This window comes from Xyrauchen texanus, chromosome 38, assembly GCF_025860055.1.
Source record: "Xyrauchen texanus isolate HMW12.3.18 chromosome 38, RBS_HiC_50CHRs, whole genome shotgun sequence".
Lineage (NCBI taxonomy): Eukaryota > Metazoa > Chordata > Actinopteri > Cypriniformes > Catostomidae > Xyrauchen > Xyrauchen texanus.
Window position 1 is genome coordinate 34712348 of NC_068313.1, and position 18672 is coordinate 34731019.

The 18672-nt window shown below is 40.1% G+C and overlaps 1 protein-coding gene across 1 annotated transcript in view; it reads left to right on the plus strand.

Annotated features, from left to right (window-relative positions):
- The window catches only part of naalad2 (N-acetylated alpha-linked acidic dipeptidase 2), a 20699-nt gene extending 2877 nt beyond the window's left edge, over positions 1–17822 (plus strand). Inside the window, exons 2-19 of the mRNA XM_052109909.1 lie at positions 2275–2380; positions 2543–2729; positions 4149–4250; positions 4502–4627; positions 5308–5494; positions 5641–5734; positions 6655–6750; positions 8263–8348; positions 10666–10785; positions 11139–11221; positions 11309–11372; positions 11732–11799; positions 12876–12964; positions 13049–13139; positions 13215–13479; positions 15043–15124; positions 15216–15308; positions 15478–17822. Of these exons, the coding sequence (XP_051965869.1) occupies positions 2275–2380; positions 2543–2729; positions 4149–4250; positions 4502–4627; positions 5308–5494; positions 5641–5734; positions 6655–6750; positions 8263–8348; positions 10666–10785; positions 11139–11221; positions 11309–11372; positions 11732–11799; positions 12876–12964; positions 13049–13139; positions 13215–13479; positions 15043–15124; positions 15216–15308; positions 15478–15667 (2129 nt within the window). The 3' untranslated portion in view covers positions 15668–17822. The remainder of the gene's footprint in view (positions 1–2274; positions 2381–2542; positions 2730–4148; positions 4251–4501; positions 4628–5307; positions 5495–5640; positions 5735–6654; positions 6751–8262; positions 8349–10665; positions 10786–11138; positions 11222–11308; positions 11373–11731; positions 11800–12875; positions 12965–13048; positions 13140–13214; positions 13480–15042; positions 15125–15215; positions 15309–15477) is intronic.
- The last annotated feature ends 850 nt before the right edge of the window (positions 17823–18672 follow it).

Below are 18672 nucleotides of genomic sequence, written 5' to 3' on the forward strand. Positions count from 1 at the left end.
GCCAGAGCCCAGACTTGAACCTGAATGAACATCTCTGGAGAGATCTGAAAATGGCTGTGCACCGATGCTCCCCATCCAACCTGACGGAGCTTGAGAGGTCCTGCAAAGAAGAATGGGATAAACTGCCCAAAAATAGGTGTTGCAAGCTTGTAGCATCATACTCAAAAAGACTTGAGGCTGTAATTGGTGCCAAAAGTGCTTCAACGAGGCATTGAGCAAAGGCTGTGAATACTTATATAAATGTGATTTTTATTTGCAATAAATTTGCAAAGATTTCTAACAAACTTCTTTCACGTTGTCATTATGGGGTATTGTTTGTAGAATTGAGGAAAATAATGAATTTAATCAATTTTGGAATAAGGCTGTAACATAACAAAATGTGGAAAAAGTGAAGCGCTGTGAACACTTTCCGGATGCACTGTAGATATTATGTAAAATTCAAATATATAAATATTTTTACAAACATCTCCACACTGAAGTACTCATATTCTGACATCCCTACAAGATAATTAAATCAAGTCTAAAGGAGCGGTGGTGGTGTAGCGGTCTAAAGCACATAACTGGTAATCAGAAGGTTGCTGGTTTGATCCCCACAGCCACCACCATTGTGTCCTTGAGCAAGGCACTTAACTCCATGGTTGCTCCAGGGGGATTATCCCTGTAATAAGGGCTCTGCAAGTCGCTTTGTATTTTATTTTTTTTACTAAAAAACATAAGGTCCTGTAACTCACACTAGCACAAACCAGGATTAACTTAGCATGACACTGGTTGAATCTGACATCAGGCATCATCTAAATGTGATTTGGGCTGAAACGATTAGTCGACGTTATCAACAATGTCGAAAATTAAATATTGTCTACAAACATTTTCGTTGTCGAATAGTCGTTTGATCTCATTTTACGTAACATGAGATCACAGTAATCTGTAATGATGAAGTTCAAATAATACGGAAGTAGGTCATGTAATTATACACAAACTATGAATCTGGCATTTCTGTGCGGTCAGCGCCTCTTCTATGAGTTGTGAATGTCCCGATCTAAGGGGGAGAGATTGAAACTGCTCCTGGCTGATGCACACTCTGTCACGGGACGCTCGTGCCTCGAGCGCACACGCTTAACGCAGCCAGACTATAACGTGATTGCTCGTGACTTACTGAATCATAATATATGTGTCACTGTGCATTTCTTATCGTGGAGAACATTGGCAATACGCAGCTTTATTAATAATAAGAGCGAGTTTGTGTTTTCGTGAGTTAAAGATGGATTGAAGTGAACAGAAAGGTGAGAGAAGAAGTCTTCACCCCCTTTATACACGGCAACAAAATACATTTATGATTTGTTTTGGCTTGTTTTCCAATATAAATATCTAAAACTAATTTAAAACAATGTACATTTACTTTAGCAGCTATTCTGCAGAAGGAAAAATTGTTATCTGAGAATGTTGAATATAATAATAAAAATACAAATATTAAAAATCCTTCTAAAAATTATGAGTTCACATGAGAAACAGCATTTAAGTTATTTAGACCTGCTTTTAGAGAATAGATCTTGAAGTATATTTTGTCTTTATTGCACTCGCAGAAGTATAACCAAGTGAAAAATACACTTATACACTAAAAACACTTACTGTATATTTTAGATACATTCTCTTAAAGCAAGTGTAAATATCTGATATGTTGCTTCTCAAGTAAATTAATCTTGTTTTAAGGATTTTAGACAATTTTAAATGGAAAACGAGACAAAAACACGATAACAAAAGGACTTTTTGCAGTGAATTTCTTTACAGAATTAAACTTATATAAAGTATTTTTCCCTTTAATTCAGTGAATGTCATTTAGAGGTATTTTTAAAAGATGATTTTGTCATCTTTATTGTTAGTAAGCACATTTAATATGACCTTTAAGTCGGGGCACAAGCTGAATAATCGGTTAAGAGCTAATGATTAATCGTTGCAATAATCGCCGAATAATCGTTCGGATCGGATTGTAGATTTGATCATTAACTTTTGTAGATGTCGTTTACATCTACATGTCTCCCATTTTATGCCCAATGCTCTGAATGTAATACTCTTCTGTTCTTCTACTTGTGTATTGTTAGATGAGGTGTCGGGGGAGGGTGGGGGAATATATGTTGATGTTAAATATTATTTGTGTGGTTGTTATTTGTCTATATAACAATTGCAATAAAGAAATGTAGAAAGGAAACAGAAATACGAAGGCAATGAAAAAAATTGCATGTTAGTTTGAAGGTTTGCTGTTTTTTTAAACGTTCTCAGGTTGGTTTGCTCGACCTACTACTGTCAATCATGGACACACATCAAAAAGTTTCCTGCATGAATTTATGGATGAGATACGAGCAGAGAATATTAAACACCATCTCAGGTGAGCGTGAGACCACCCTACCAAGCTGTCCCATCAATACACCAATCCTGCTCTTAGGATCCCAATATTACTGCCTAGATTTCTAAAATATAATCGCATTAATGTCTGTTTCACATGTTTGCATTTAAGAACATGAACCTAATGTCTTTTCTGGTTTAAAAGGAAGTTCACGCGGCTACCCCACTTGGCGGGGACGCAGCAGAATCTGGACTTGGCGGAACTGATTCGAGACGAGTGGTTGAAGTTTGGGCTGGACTCTGTGAACGTAGTTCCATACGACGTACTGCTGTCGTACCCCAACAAAACGAGCCCCAATTACATCTCTATAGTGGACCACCAGGGCAAAGAGGTACAAATTGTCAATCAGAACCCAAACACACACACACACACACACAACCAAAGCTTCTTTTTAGAGAACTGCACGTTTCCATTAAGGTCACCAGGTCAAATTAGCGGCCGATACTTGGCCATTTTGAGATCATTGTCATCATGGACAATTTACAGAATTCTTTTGAGCAATTTTGTCTATACATCAGCATTATCTCACCGCTCTAATTTCAATGCATATTTTGCTCTATGAAATGCACTTGGTACTATTTGGAAATGTACAGTGGGGTCCAAACGTCTGAGAACATATTCAAAATCTAGAATTTAAAACTGTATTTTAACTTCACAATAAACAGTTGTAAGAATGTGAGATATTTCAAAGTCGTGAGGTAAAGAAAGATTCCATTCGGAACCTTCTCAAATCAAGTTGAAAGAACGTGAATCATCAGATTTTGCACAAACGCCAAAATTCTGAAATTCGTAGGCACATAAGATGTTTCACAAAAGCATTTGTCTTAAGATGGTTATTTATATCTTTAGCTTTAGTGTGATTTTTCGACTCCAAACATGAATTTAGCAAATAGAACAGATTAGAATAGAAGAACAGGGAGCCCTGCAACAGATGTCATGACCCCCACAGAGACCCCCACTGGGCATTGAGTCAGTCTGAGATTACATAAAGAGACAGAAGCAACTGAGACAACCTAAATAGACAGAAGAACTGTGGTGAATTCTCCAAGAAGCTTGAAACATCCGATCTGCCAACAACCAAGAAAAACTGTCCAGGTGTAAGTAGGAGAATTGGAGCGGTTTTAAAGGCAAAGGTGGTCACACCGAATATTGATTTGGCTTTTTTATGTTTACTGGATTTTGCATGACATAAAGTGATAAATGAAAACTATTTATGGCATTATTTTGGGAAGACATCCTCACTGTGCAACATTTTTCACAAGTGCCTAAAATGTTTGCACACTTCTGTATATAACAGCAATTCCACTAGTGATCTCAAACTATTGGACCCCACAGAATGAAGAATCTATTTTCCCAGAGCAGGTATTCCTGGATTAAACTAATCCCACTCTAGACATGCACACAAAATCTGCACTCTTATAAATACATTAATACCCAAAAACCAAAATACAATAATGAAACATCCAACTCAAGAAGAATGCCTCTTGATCACATAAAGGGCTGTAAAGAGCCATTTAACAAACCCTTGTTTTTTTTATTTAAAGTGTAGGTTTGTTGTTTCCCTCGTGGCATCAGATGGATTAAGTGGAAAGGTTTGTGTGTAATGTCGGAAGGCTGTGAGTAACCGCTCCGACTGCTGTCGGGACAGGTTAAAGTCCATGATTGCATCATTCTGGGGACATTGATTGCAGTTTATAATTCAAGCATTGAAGTTTTGTCCATCTCTCTCTCTCTCGCTCTCTCTCTTCAGATCTTTAACACCTCCCTGGCAGAGCCTGTCCCTCAAGGTTATGAAGACGTTGCAGATATTGTCCCTCCTTATAGTGCTTTCTCTGCCAAAGGTCAACCAGAGGTGATGCATGCCCAAAATTGACCAACACATGAAATCATAATTCACCCTTCTTACTTGCTTAATACAATTAACTTGCATTTTGGTGTGGAAATCCCACTTTTTATGATCCAAACAACTGATGATGTATGAAATAGTTTCAGAAATACTGTACGCCACATTACAGTAGTAAAATCATTTGTGAGTACTGCTTTAAACACACACACACAAACACGTACACCTCCAGCAGTAAACTGATATTTTGTGAATTGCAGGGTGATTTGGTGTATGTTAATTACGGACGGACGGAGGATTTCTTTAAGCTGGAAAGAGAGTTGGGGATTAACTGTACCGGGAAAATCGTCATCGCCAGATACGGCAAAATCTTCCGTGGGAACAAGGTGATAAAACGATTTTGTGGACATGCCATACAATGGATGTTTAATAAAACATGTTAAAGTGAAAGTTCACCCAAAAATACAATTCTGTCATCATTTACTCACCATCATGTCATTCCAAACCCTTTCTTTCTTTTGAGGAACACTGAAGGAAATGTCTGGCATTTAGTAATTCGGTAAAAGTGAACGAGGATTTATACTGACAAGCTCCAAAATGCAAAAAAGCAACATAAAAACAACATAAAAGTATTCAATGTGACTCGTGCACTATATTCCAAGTCTTCTGAAGCCATTTGATAGATTTGTGTGATGAACTGATATCGTTATTCACTGAAAGTGTACCTTTCTCAGCAACTAAATATTCATTTTTATGTACAAAATGTATTAAATGTATGAATATATTATAAATAAATGTATTAAATAAGTTTCAGATTTGAAATCAAGTATGTTTGTCCATGGGACACCCGAAAACCAATGACGTTTGATGAAGTCACTGACATCCAATCAGCTCTCAAATGTAATTTGTGCTTGTGTTCATGTAAAAAGTGGTGCCTGTGGACGCATTACTCAAGGTTTGACGTCGCTGGCGCCAAACGGCATTGGTTCTCATGAAAAAATAAAATAAAACGGGTTTGTAATGACATGGAAGTAAGTACATAATGACAAAATGAACATGTTTGCAGGTGAAAAATGCAATGTTAGCAGGAGCTAAAGGCATCATCATGTTCTCAGATCCGGCGGATTACTGCGCGGTTGGCGTAGAGCCGTACCCTCAAGGCTGGAACCTGCCAGGTGGGGGCGTTCAGAGAGGAAACGTTCTCAACCTTAACGGGGCAGGAGATCCCCTCACACCTGGATACCCCGCAAAAGGTCTGTTTGTGTTTTGGTATAGAGAGGAAACGCATATGACCCTGACTCCTGAAAATTGCGCCATCCAACCAAATTGGAGTTTAATTTGTTAAAGGATTAGCTTGCAAAAAAACGACTATTCTCTGTGTTTCTTTGCTCTCCGATAGAATACACCTACAGGTATCACCCAGAGGACGGCGTGGGGTTACCCAAGATTCCTGTGCATCCCATTGGCTATCATGATGCGATTCACCTGCTAAAGTGAGACTGCCACAGTTAAACATACAAATGTTCATTCATGCTTTTTATTGATACTGCGAAAGCAGGGCCTGTAAGATTAGGGGCATTTTGAGTTTTTGGGTGGGAAATAGGTTATCTCGTGTCACTGTCCGACCAGGGAAGGAGGGGGGGCTTGGTGCCCTCTAGCAACTCCCTAGCAACCGCCCAGAACACTCTAGCAACTCCCTAGCAACCACCCAGAATACTCTAGCAACTCCCTAGTAACCACCCAGAACACTCAAGCAACTCCCTAGCAACCACCCAGAACACTCTAGCAACTCCCTAGCAACCACCCAGAACACTCTAGCAACTCCTAGCAACCACCAAGAATACTCTAGCAACTCCCTAGCAACCACCCAGAACACTCTAGCAACTCCCTAGCAACCACCCAGAACACTCTAGCAACTCCCTAGCAACCACCCAGAACACACTCAGCAACGCCCTGGCACACAGTGTAGGGTGTAATCTGATTACAAAATAATTAGTTGCTGTAATCGAATTACATTTTAGTCATTTAAATGTACTTTTTAAATGATTGTAATCAGATTACATTAGTTACTGTGACAGAGTGTATGACAAGAAGCAAGGAGGAAATGTAGACATTAATTTACATTTTTTTAGCAGGAAAACAAAAACATATCTGTGAAAAGTGTTTTTATAAAGGAACTTAAAAGTAAAGTAACTAGCAATGCTTTTCGATGAGGTAATCGGTAATCTGGTTACGATTTTTAAAAAGTAATTCTTGATTTGTGAGGGGTTTACTTTTGAGTAACTTACCCAACATTGCTGGCAAACAACCCGCAAACTATAACATTGTGACGGTGAGTTTTACTTTGACATGCAACAAATATTAGGACCTCTGCTGCTCTGTTAATTCATTTCTGTGATGTCACTTCCTGTAGGAATATGAGAGGGCCTCTTCCCCCTGAAAACTGGAAGGGCGCACTTAACGTGTCATACCAAATCGGACCAGGATTCATGGATGGCTTTGAACAGAAGTATGACACTTTCCCTCCTTGCAAACTCGATGAAAATGCAAATAAATCCTGTATCGTTGAAGACAACATGTTATTGAGTGTAGCCGAATATTTAGCAGAAAATAATCAAGGGTGGGATTTGAATGCATCCATCTGTATTTGACTGAATTGTGAAAAGTGGGCTATGATCTTATTGGTTAATATTATTTTCCCCTGCCCAACATTTGTTTCAGAAGCAGAGAAAGTTGTTACATTTTGATGAATCATTAATCAAAGTTTCGAAGATCATTAAAACAACTATTCTTTTTCCCTTAGAATAACATTCACCTATGAACTGTGCAGAGTAAGACCATGGACATTTATTATCTAAATAGGGGCGAAATATTTTTTCGTTGTCTTTCAGAAACAGTCGCAGTTCAAGAGATCATTCTAAACATACACATTAAACCCAATTCAAGCCTGACTTTTAACCCCCAAACTTAACATAAGATAAGAGAAAGTGACATCTGTCACACAGTGTGTGTGTGTGTGTGTGTGTGTGTGTGTGCAACCTATGATCCTTCTGTTATGATGTGTCACTTAAACAGCTTACATATCCATTCTCACACTTCAGGCAATCATTAACGAATTTTATGCATCAAGTCAGCAATATACAGTTTTCACACTCGGCGTCCTTACTGAGGAAAGAAAACACACATTTACTTCTCACAATACACACACACACACGTGTAGACCTTAGAATCTAGATATTGATGAGAATCTCTCAAATACACAATTCATTTCATACTAGGATAAATCTATTTACTCTATCCTAAACCTTACCCTCACGTAAGAAATCTTTTCATATTATTAGATTTAAAGCAAGAAACTTCACAGGTGGTTTTTGACTATTTTTGTGTGGACATTTTCAACCATTTGGCCATCACAAGTATTGCCAAACCTGTACAAATTCACTTAGACACAAATATGCACTCATACATTTTTTTGTATGGCTTTGTTGTTGTTCTGTAATGTACTCTGGAGTTGTTCCTGGTAACACAGTGGCTTTGTGTTTCGGTACCCCATTACACCCACACACACACACACACACACAAACTTAGCTATTTAAACGTGGCCACATCATAGACTACTATAGTTTAAATTGAAGTTAATACGAATTGCTATAGTCTAACCGTTACCCTAAAAAACACTTGCATTTTTAGAATTAAAAAAAAAGTGCTTAGGTTATTAATTTATTTTACACTTGATGGCATCCCCAAAAATTCTCACAAAGTACATTCTCACACACACACACACACACACACACAAATAAACAGGCAATTCTTTTGTACTGTTGTTTTTCTGTATTTCATTCTGGAGTTCTGCCAATTTACACAATGGCCTTGTGTTTGGACTCCCCTTACACACACACACACACACACACACACACACACAGTAGGCTCCTACAAATAATAATGAAGCATGCGGTATAAAATAAAAGCTTGAAATCGTCACTTTAAATTGAATAAATGACACTTGTTTTTCTGTTTTCAGTAAAGTACGTATGAACATCCACACCAACAATCAGGTGACCCGAATCTACAATGTGATTGGCTGGATCAGTGGAGCTGTAGAGCCAGGTGACTTCACAATCCTACAGCACTGATATGTGGTTTTATAGGTTATTTGCAAATGTGGTGTGGATAGTGTGTGGTTTTGAAAGCTGTGTTAACACTACAAACATTTAGTGGTGTTTTATAATGCAAACATCATTGTTACTATTGCTCATCCTAAGAGAACCACTCAGAACACTATGGCAACCACATAGTAATGCACTAGCAACCACTCAGAACACCTCAGCAACCGCATAGCAACTCACTAACAACCACTCAGAACACCACAGCAACAACATAGCTATGCACTAGCAAACACTCAGAACACCTCAGCAACCACATAGCAACGCACTAACAACCACTCAGAACACCTCAGCAACAACATAGGTACACACTAGCAACTACTCAGAACACCTCAGCAACCACATAGCAACTCACTAACAACCACTTAGAACACAACATCAACAACATAGCTACATACTAGCAACCACCCAGAACACCTCAGTAACCACATAGAAACGCACTAACAACTACTCAGAACACCTCAGAAACCATGTAGCAATGGACTAACAACAACTCCGAACACCACAGCAACCACATAGCAACGCACTAACAACCACTCAGAACACCTCAGCAACCACATAGCAACTCACTAACAACCACTCAGAACACCACAGCAACAACATAGGTACACACTAGATACCACTCATAACACCTCAGCAACCGCATAGCAACGCATTAACAATCACTTCGAACACAACATCAACAACATAGCTACATACTAGCAACCACTCAGAACACTTCAGCAACCATGTAGCAATGGACTAACAACAACTCTGAACACAACAGCAACAACATAGCTATGCACTAGCAAACACTCAGAACACCTCAGCAACAACATAGCAACGCACTAACAACCACTCAGAACACTACAGCAACAACATAGGTACACACTAGCAACTACTCAGAACACCTCAGCAACCGCATAGCAACTCACTAACAACCACTCAGAACACCACAGCAACAACATAGGTACACACTAGCAACCACTCAGAACACCTCAGCAACCACATAGCAACGCACTAACAACCACTCAGAACACCTCAGCAACCACATAGCAACGCACTAACAACTACTCAGAACACCTCAGCAACCGCATAGCAACGCACTAACAACCACTCAGAACACCACAGCAACAACATAGGTACACACTAGCAACTACTCAGAACACCTCAGCAACCACATAGCAACTCACTAACAACCACTTAGAACACAACATCAACAACATAGCTACATACTAGCAACCACCCAGAACACCTCAGTAACCACATAGAAATGCACTAACAACTACTCAGAACACCTCAGAAACCATGTAGCAATGGACTAACAACAACTCCGAACACCACAGCAACCACATAGCAACGCACTAACAACCACTCAGAACACCTCAGCAACCACATAGCAACTCACTAACAACCACTCAGAACACCACAGCAACAACATAGGTACACACTAGATACCACTCATAACACCTCAGCAACCGCATAGCAACGCATTAACAATCACTTCGAACACAACATCAACAACATAGCTACATACTAGCAACCACTCAGAACACTTCAGCAACCATGTAGCAATGGACTAACAACAACTCTGAACACAACAGCAACAACATAGCTATGCACTAGCAAACACTCAGAACACCTCAGCAACAACATAGCAACGCACTAACAACCACTCAGAACACCACAGCAACAACATAGCAACTCACTAACAACCACTCAGAACACCACAGCAACAACATAGGTACACACTAGCAACCACTCAGAACACCTCAGCAACCACATAGCAACGCACTAACAACCACTCAGAACACCTCAGCAACCACATAGCAACGCACTAACAACTACTCAGAACACCTCAGCAACCGCATAGCAACTCACTAACAACCACTCAGAACACCACAGCAACAACATAGGTACACACTAGCAACCACTCAGAACACCTCAGCAACCACATAGCAACGCACTAACAACCACTCAGAACACCACAGCAACAACATAGCTACATACTAGCAATCACTCAGAACACCTCAGCAACAACATAGGTACACACTAGCAACCACTCAGAACACCTCAGCAACCGCATAGCAACTCACTAACAACCACTTCGAACACAACATCAACAACATAGCTACATACTAGCAACCACTCCGAACACCAGAGCAACCACATAGCAACTCACTAGCAACCACTCGGATCACCACAGCAACTGCACAGCATAGTGGCGGTGAGTTTTGCACAGACCAGTGACATTTCTCCTTCAACTCTGTGTGTTTGATCAGACAGGTTTATAATTCTTGGTGGTCATCGTGACGCGTGGGTGTTTGGAGGGATTGATCCGGTGTCTGGAGCTGCCGTGGTGCATGAAAATGTGAGAGCGGCGGGAGAACTCATGAACAGAGGTGGTGTGTGTGTGTGTCCATTACACAAACACACACGTATTTATTTAGCTATCTAAATATAAACAAACCACAGACTTCTTTTTTTATTATAAACAATTGATTATTAGCACTACAGATAAACCCAAACTCACACCAAACCCTAAAAAAATTTATTTGAATTTATTAATTTATTTATTCATTCAAATGAGGACATCCCAAATGTCCCCAATGGAAATTCCTAATTGTCCCTAAATATTTAAGTTTGTATACACAAACACACATCGTCACTCCATCTAGTTTAACATGAGCTTCTGTCAACATGCAGCAATGCCCTCAATTTCTTTTAAATAACATTTTCTTTACATGTGTTTGAGGTTGGAGGCCGAGGAGAACACTAATCTTTGCCAGTTGGGACGCAGAGGAGTTCGGTCTACTGGGATCTACAGAGTGGGCAGAGGTACTGAATGAATGAATGAATGCATCCATCTGCTTGTTATCTCAGAGCTTGGTTAAAGCCACAGCTTGTTGTTGTTGTGTGTTTCAGGATAATGCCAGAATACTGCAGGATCGAGCAGTTGCGTACATCAATGCTGACTCTGCCATTGAGGGTGAGTCCTAAACAAACACCTCGCCGGCATTTCCACAACGGATTCGGTTCACACATGATCAGAAAAACAGAAAAATGCTGTTGAATTTGACATAAATGGCTACATGTGTAATGACGCTGTACATTGTCTATTTAAGTATCTTCTGTGGAGTGGTGGTGGCGTAGTGGGCCAAGGCACTGAGCTAGTAAGCAGAAGGTTGCTGGTTCGATCCCCACAGCCGCCACCATTGTGTCCTTGAGCAAGGCACTTAACTCCAGGTTGCTCCGGGGGGTTTGTCCCTGTAATAAGTGCACTGTAAGTCACTTTGGATAAAAGCGTCTGCCAAATGCATAAATGTACATGTAAATGTGTTTGCGCAGGTATGTACACACTGAGGGTCGACTGCACCCCTTCCCTACACACTCTTGTTTATGACATCACCAAGCAGGTGAGATTTTCCTGTCTAGATGTTTACGCGAACAAATACACATTTTAATATCATAACTAAATTAAATTGTCCACAACAAAATTGATTCGAGTACTATTTCACTTCTTTTATTAATTGAATTAAGTAAAAAATTACACAATTCAATTTCATGGGTACATTTCCTGAAGAAAATGTGAGTGGTGCTTGCCGTGGTAAAATTTCTTACCACGATGTCCCACCAGTGGCCCAAAGTTGAAAGAGGCCACCCCCATGACAGTAGGATGTTCTGGTGCAGAGATATGTGATTTGTTACATGGTTGCTAAGGTAACCCCACCTGGTTGCTAGGCAGTTACCAAGGTGACAGCATATTTTAGTTTTCAGAAATACATTAGTTTTCGCCCAAAAGATCTTTAACATATTTCAACCATGTATGTAATGGTGGTGGCGTAGTGGGCTAAAGCACTGTACTGGTAATCAGAAGGTTGCTGGTTCAATCCCCACAGCCACCACCATTGTGTCCTTGAGCAAGATTTGTCCCTGTAATAAGTGCACTGTAAGTCGCTTTGGATAAAAGCGTCTGCCAAATGCATAAATATAAACGTATATGTTATTATAAGAGATCTGTTCTTCCGTTGGGAAGTGGGAGGAGCCTCACGAGCTATAGACGTGGGAAGATGAATAGATTAAATAATTTTCTGAAACTTTTCAGTGGGATCCTATTCCTATCGTACTCTTTGTGTCCTTCGCTCAGGAATGCATTTTTATGACTCTTTATACCAAAAAGAGTGGTCGGAGCAAAAGTACCAAAAATATTTGGTCATGGGAGTCTGGGGAGACCCAGCGTGGGCCCCGAGAAAGAACAAAAAAACAGTAGTCTCAATCAACAATCGACCTCTGGGTCATGGGACCAGCACGCTTCCGCTGCGCAAGTTGCTCTAGGACTAACCTCTCCGCCGAGTGCCCCTCCTTGTGTCTCTCCCCCTCAGTGCACAAAAGAACGTGTGATCAGTTTGAGACACTTATTGAGTTTAATGTTGTCATAACGTTTCTACTCCAATCCATTTTCATTAGCTAATCATTTCATTCATTTTTGAAGGTTACGAGTCCAGAGGAAGGAGAAGAGGGCATGAGTCTATATGAGAGCTGGCACAAACGGGACAACTGGACTGAAAGAGATGCACCATTGTAGGTGCAATGTGTGACGATAATGACCATCGTTATTATATGATATCATTTATATAAATGATCATGCTAATGATCTCCCTGTAGGATCAGTAAACTGGGCTCTGGTAGTGATTTTGAAGCGTATTACATCCGATTAGGGATTGCATCCGGCAGGGCGAGATACACCAAAAACCGGGTGAGTGTGTTGCCTTTAAATGCTGTCTAAGTCCGTGAGATGTCCTCCTTTTAAGGATCTGTGTTTGTTCCACAGAAAACCGAGCGCTACAGCAGCTACCCCGTGTATCACAGCGTGTACGAGACCTATGAGATTGTGGAACGCTTCTATGACCCAAGTTTCCGTCGGCTGGAGGCCGTGGCCCGTGTGCGGGGTGGATTGATCTTCAGTTTGGCAGACTCTCTGATTCTGCCTCTGGACTGTGTGGAATATGCCACGTCTATCACCAAATATGCCAGCACTATACACCAGCTGGCACAGAAACACCCTGCTGCCATGGAGCAGTACAAGGTGTCATTCGGTGAGCTGAGACATATATTATAGTACATTGAAATAGCACACCAAAGATGTTCGAAGTGTGTATCACGTATGCTTTTTAAGCAATTATTACCCATATTAATAATGTCAAATAATACAAACCCTTTGCTCTAAAGCAGTGATTTTCAGCTGGTTTTGCTTTATGACCCAGATTTTACATTGAACACCAATTAGCGACCCACTTATGTATCAATATTGTATTACAGTGGTTTCACGATAGCAATGCTGCAGAAACAGTGATTGAGTTATTTGTGCAGGAGTACAAATGAAAACATGCAATATCAAAACGGGACTTTTATTATGAAAACACGATCGCCAGATGAATCCAGTTCAACACACTTGAGTCAATAGTCCATGACAAGCGTTCATTAAAAACATCCAATAGCACTTTTTGTCCATAAAAGTGATAAATCTGAGAAATATTGATATATTCTCCATTGTTTACATGAGATCTCATCTGGAAGAATTACCCTTCATCATCGTTCTTCAACAAACTGCAATCTGAGCAGCATTCATGTTGTAAAACTGTATATGATCTGATATATTAGAGTCTCATAAACAAAACCAGCCATCTCCAAAGTCTATTTTTAAAAATGTGGCGTAGTTTTATTCATAATAGCCGAGCAGTGCCGTCAGATTTAGTGTCGTCTTGAGAGGCGGGGCCTTAATGTTACTCTGGACGCTTCCAGCGATTTTACAGAGATTAAAGCTGCAGGAACCTCATTTATTATTCGATCATCTTCGAATTTGACACATAACTTCTTTAGACTCCTGACTTTGAGAACATTGTATTTCTGGGTTGTCTTGATACTTCTATTATAGTTTTTTTAGATTATAAAAACATGTTCAGCACAAAATATTTCCATTACTATAAACTTCAGCTTCTCTAACTTTAAATAATAACAACATATATTAATTCTGAAACTTGGGAAATAAAGCCCAAAGTGTCTTCTTTCAAAATATACTACAACTGTGTCCATGCTCCAAAGGGTCCCGTAAATACAACCGTTTAAATTCAGGTATGTCATTTTCAAGGGTTGTGCTCTAAAAGGGGGTGCGTATCAACAGGTTAATGTCGTGCAATTAATTACATGGAAAAATAACGCATTAAAAACAATTAACAGAGCAAATCGTGCCCCCAGCCTGCACAGAAATTCAGTAATAAGGAATGTTCCTACAATGGGATCAATTCAAGCTTGATGCAGTAGGGGCAGTCTGCGCTCCAGCTGTACAGTCAAAACACCTAGTCAGGGCCTCCGCTGGCCAAACTGATGCCCTACGCAGAGTTCAAGGAGGACGGGGTAGGGGTTCAAGTGATCTGAAGCGATCGTTTGTGTTCTGCAACTGCTTTCGGATATTTGAATAACGTATAACATGCGAGTAAGGGCAGCTGGTGGAATTTCTGGTGCCCTTGTAGGGTAAGAAGGTGCCCGCCTAGGGAGTTGGTGCCCTACGCAGACTGCGTAGTATGCGTTTAGGGAGCGACGGTACTGCACCATGTCAAAACAATCTCCAACCAGCCCATTGTTTGTGTTTTTTATTGTAGATTCTCTCTTCTCTGCTGTTATGAACTTTACAGTCGCAGCTCAAGATTTTCATCAAAGACTAGATCAGCTGGACACTTCTGAGTATGAAATGAAAACACATTTGACTCATGGTGTTACGATGAAAGCATGTGCACCTGTAGCATCTCATGCCAGATTATGTCCTCTCTCTCAGTGCAATGGCTGTCCGGATGGCAAATGATCAGCTGATATATTTAGAGAGAGCCTTCATTGACCCGTTGGGTCTACCTGGAAGACCATTTTACAGGTGAGCACTGATAATCAGTACATTTAATGTTGTTCCAAACCTGTATGACAAAAGGAGATTCTGAAGTTGATTGACATGTTGATATATTGTGGTGTTTAGGAGTCTTTCAATATAAGTCTATGGGATTTTTTGCCTGTTTTGCATATATTTGTCTTTTTCTATCTCCCAGGCATATCATTTTTGCGCCCAGCAGTCACAATAAATATGCTGGCGAGTCTTTCCCTGGGATTTATGATGCTTTATTTGACATTGAGAACGCAGTGGACCCACAGATGTCCTGGGACGAGGTGAAACGACAAATCAGCATCGCTGCGTTCACTGTCAATGCAGCTGCTGTCACACTAATGCCTGTGGCCTGAAATTGAAATGCATACAATTAAAAAAAAACATGAAATATAAGCATTAACTTCTGCAAGTCTATTTGTGCTGCAAAGGAACACTATGCAAACCTGGCTCAGAGGGGAGCTTTCGGAAGATACACTCTAGAGCGAGTCAAATCAATTGTTTTTCACCCAAAGGGATTTGCAGTAAATGAATTGCCTTAAGTGCACAATGGTCATAGAGAACAATCTAAATATGACCATAAAAACTCACTTAAGAATAAATATGCAATCTTAATGGGAAATAGTCTGCAAAACCATTCTTGTGTAAAGCTGCTTCAGTATTTGTAGATTATTTTTTAACATGTTTCTATGGTATACTGGAAAACAATGATAAGCATTTCACAAGTTTTAAAGGCTTTTATTGGCCAAAAAATTAAATATATGCAAAGAGTCAATATTTACAGTGTTGACCCTTGTTCTTCATAACCTCTGCAATTCGCTCTGGCATGCTGGACATCCGCTTCTGGGCCAAATCCTGACTGATGGCGATCCATTCTTGCCTTATCAGAGCTCGGAGTTGACCACAATTTGTGGGCTTCTGCTTGTCCACTCACCTTTTGAGGATTGACCACAGGTTCTCTATGGGATTAAGATCTGGGGAGTTGCCTGGCCACGGATCCAAAATTTCAATGTAATGATCTCCGAGCCACTTCATTATCACTCTTGCCTTGTGACATGGTGCTCCATCATGCTGGAAAATGCACGGATCATCACCAAAGTGCTCCTGGATGGTTGAGAAAAGTTGCTCTTGCAGGACGTTTTAATGCCATTCTTTATTCATGGCAGTGTTTTTGGGCAGGATTGTGAAAGGGCCCACTCCCTGTGATGAAAAGAAACCCCACACATGGATGGTCTCGGGATGCTTCACTGTTGGCACGACACAGGACTCATGGATTTTCCAGATGTCCCAAACAGTCGGAAAGGGGGCTTCATCAGAGTCTTCTTCTGTCCAATCCTTGTACTTCCTTCAGAATTTCAGTCTGTCCTTGATGTTTTTCTTGGAGAGAAGTGGCTTCTTTGCTACCCTTCTTGACACTAGGCCATTGTCCAAAAGTCTTCGCCTCACTGTGCGTGCAGATGCACTCACACCAACCTGCTGCCAATATTGAGCTCTGAACTGGTGGTGACACAATACCGTAGCTGACTCCTCAAGAGGAGACAGTCATGGCACTTGCTGGACACTCTGGGACGTCCTGAAGACTTCTTCACTGCAGTTGAACCTCTCTCCTTGAAGTTCTTGATGATCCGGTAATTGGTGCTTTCAGGTGCAATATTCCTTGCAGCAATTTCCTTGCATGTGAGGCCATTTTGATGCAAATCGATGATGGCTGCACGTCTTTCTTTAGAGGTAACCATTGTGAAAAAGAACACAATGATTGGAAGCACTTCTTCCCCACTTTTATAGCGATCAGTCAACTCTTATAATCCAATCAGAATGATGGAGTGATTTCACTAGTACTCGTTCACACTTTCCCAGGTGCTGCTGATTTGATTAGTGAAATTATGTTAGCTGGTCATTTTGTGCCAGGGCCAAAAAAACAGTGAAATTAGTGTTTTTGGCCAATGAAGCTTTTTGTAATTATTTAAAATGCATCTGATCACTCTGCAGAATAATCTAGAAACATTGTGAATCAACACCACAACAACAACAACTGAAGCAGAAAATGTATGTCACTGCCAATACTTCTGGCCACGGCCGTACCACAAATTAGCCCAGGTGTTACTTTAGTCAAATTAAACATTGTGGGGTTTTCCCAGTATTATTGCTATGGTTTCACCACAATTATCATTGTTAATATATGGTTACTGTATTTAAATCATAGTACATTTTGTAGTTATGATTTACTACATATACCATAGTTTAGCTATAGTTACTGTAGTAATATGATGATTGTGTTACTGTGGTTTTAATACAAATACTTTTTAGTATTATCAGATAATTGATGTTATGTAATCATTTGATATAGTGAATCAAATTGCCTAAAGTGAGACTGAATGTGTGACATCACTGAATGGCAGAAACAATGACTCGGACTGTAAAAGCTCTGGAATATCAGTGCAATAATGTAATGGATCCAGTAACATGCGTCACATTGTCATAAGAGAAACATCAGACACAAATAAACAGTGATATTCCTCTCTAGTTCTCCGTGATCTACTGTAGTGCTTTGTGAATCACTGGCCACTGGAAACACAATTCAGGAACTCCACACATCTGTGACTCGGGATGGTTTATTCTCATGTCAAGTACATTCACAAAACAACTGACACAGACTAAAGTTTCCAGTCGATTACAGAAGTGGACTAACTTAGTCCAAGCCGAGATGAAACAGCACCACACACTTTGTTTTAACAGAAACAGAAGTAAAAGAAAGTGCATGGTATAAATCTGACACAAGAGCTCAAAGGCAGATTAAGAAACTAAGGAATGCTAGATTACCAAAAACAAAGGCTATTTCACGCATGTTTGCTTGTCTAGTTGACGGTGCATCCTAACTGCTGAAAAACTAAAATTACACAAAGACAGCAAGACACGGGATATTAACAAGCATTAACCTAGAACTAATAAGGGCTGCATTCAATCACCAGTTCTGAATTGTTTGGATTTACACTTTAAAGCGAGAGAATAGAGTTTTTTTTTAGAGTGCTGACTATTTCCATTCCTTATTGCTGAATTAGTTTTGGTGTGGTCTGCCCATCTGGACTTGCTGGGAGAGCACAATGATTTTATTTGGAATAGGAAAAAGTTAGTATCACTTGTCTTAAAGGGATAGTTCCCCCAAAATGAAGATTCTCTCATCATATACTCACCATCATGTCATTCCAGATGTGTCTGACTTTCTTCTGCAGATCACAAAGAAAGATTTTTAGAAGAATATTTCCGCTCTGTAGGTCTGTACAATGCAAGTGAATTGTGACCAGAACTTTGAAGCTCCAAAAAGCACATAAAGGCAGCATAAAAGTAATCCATACGACTCCAG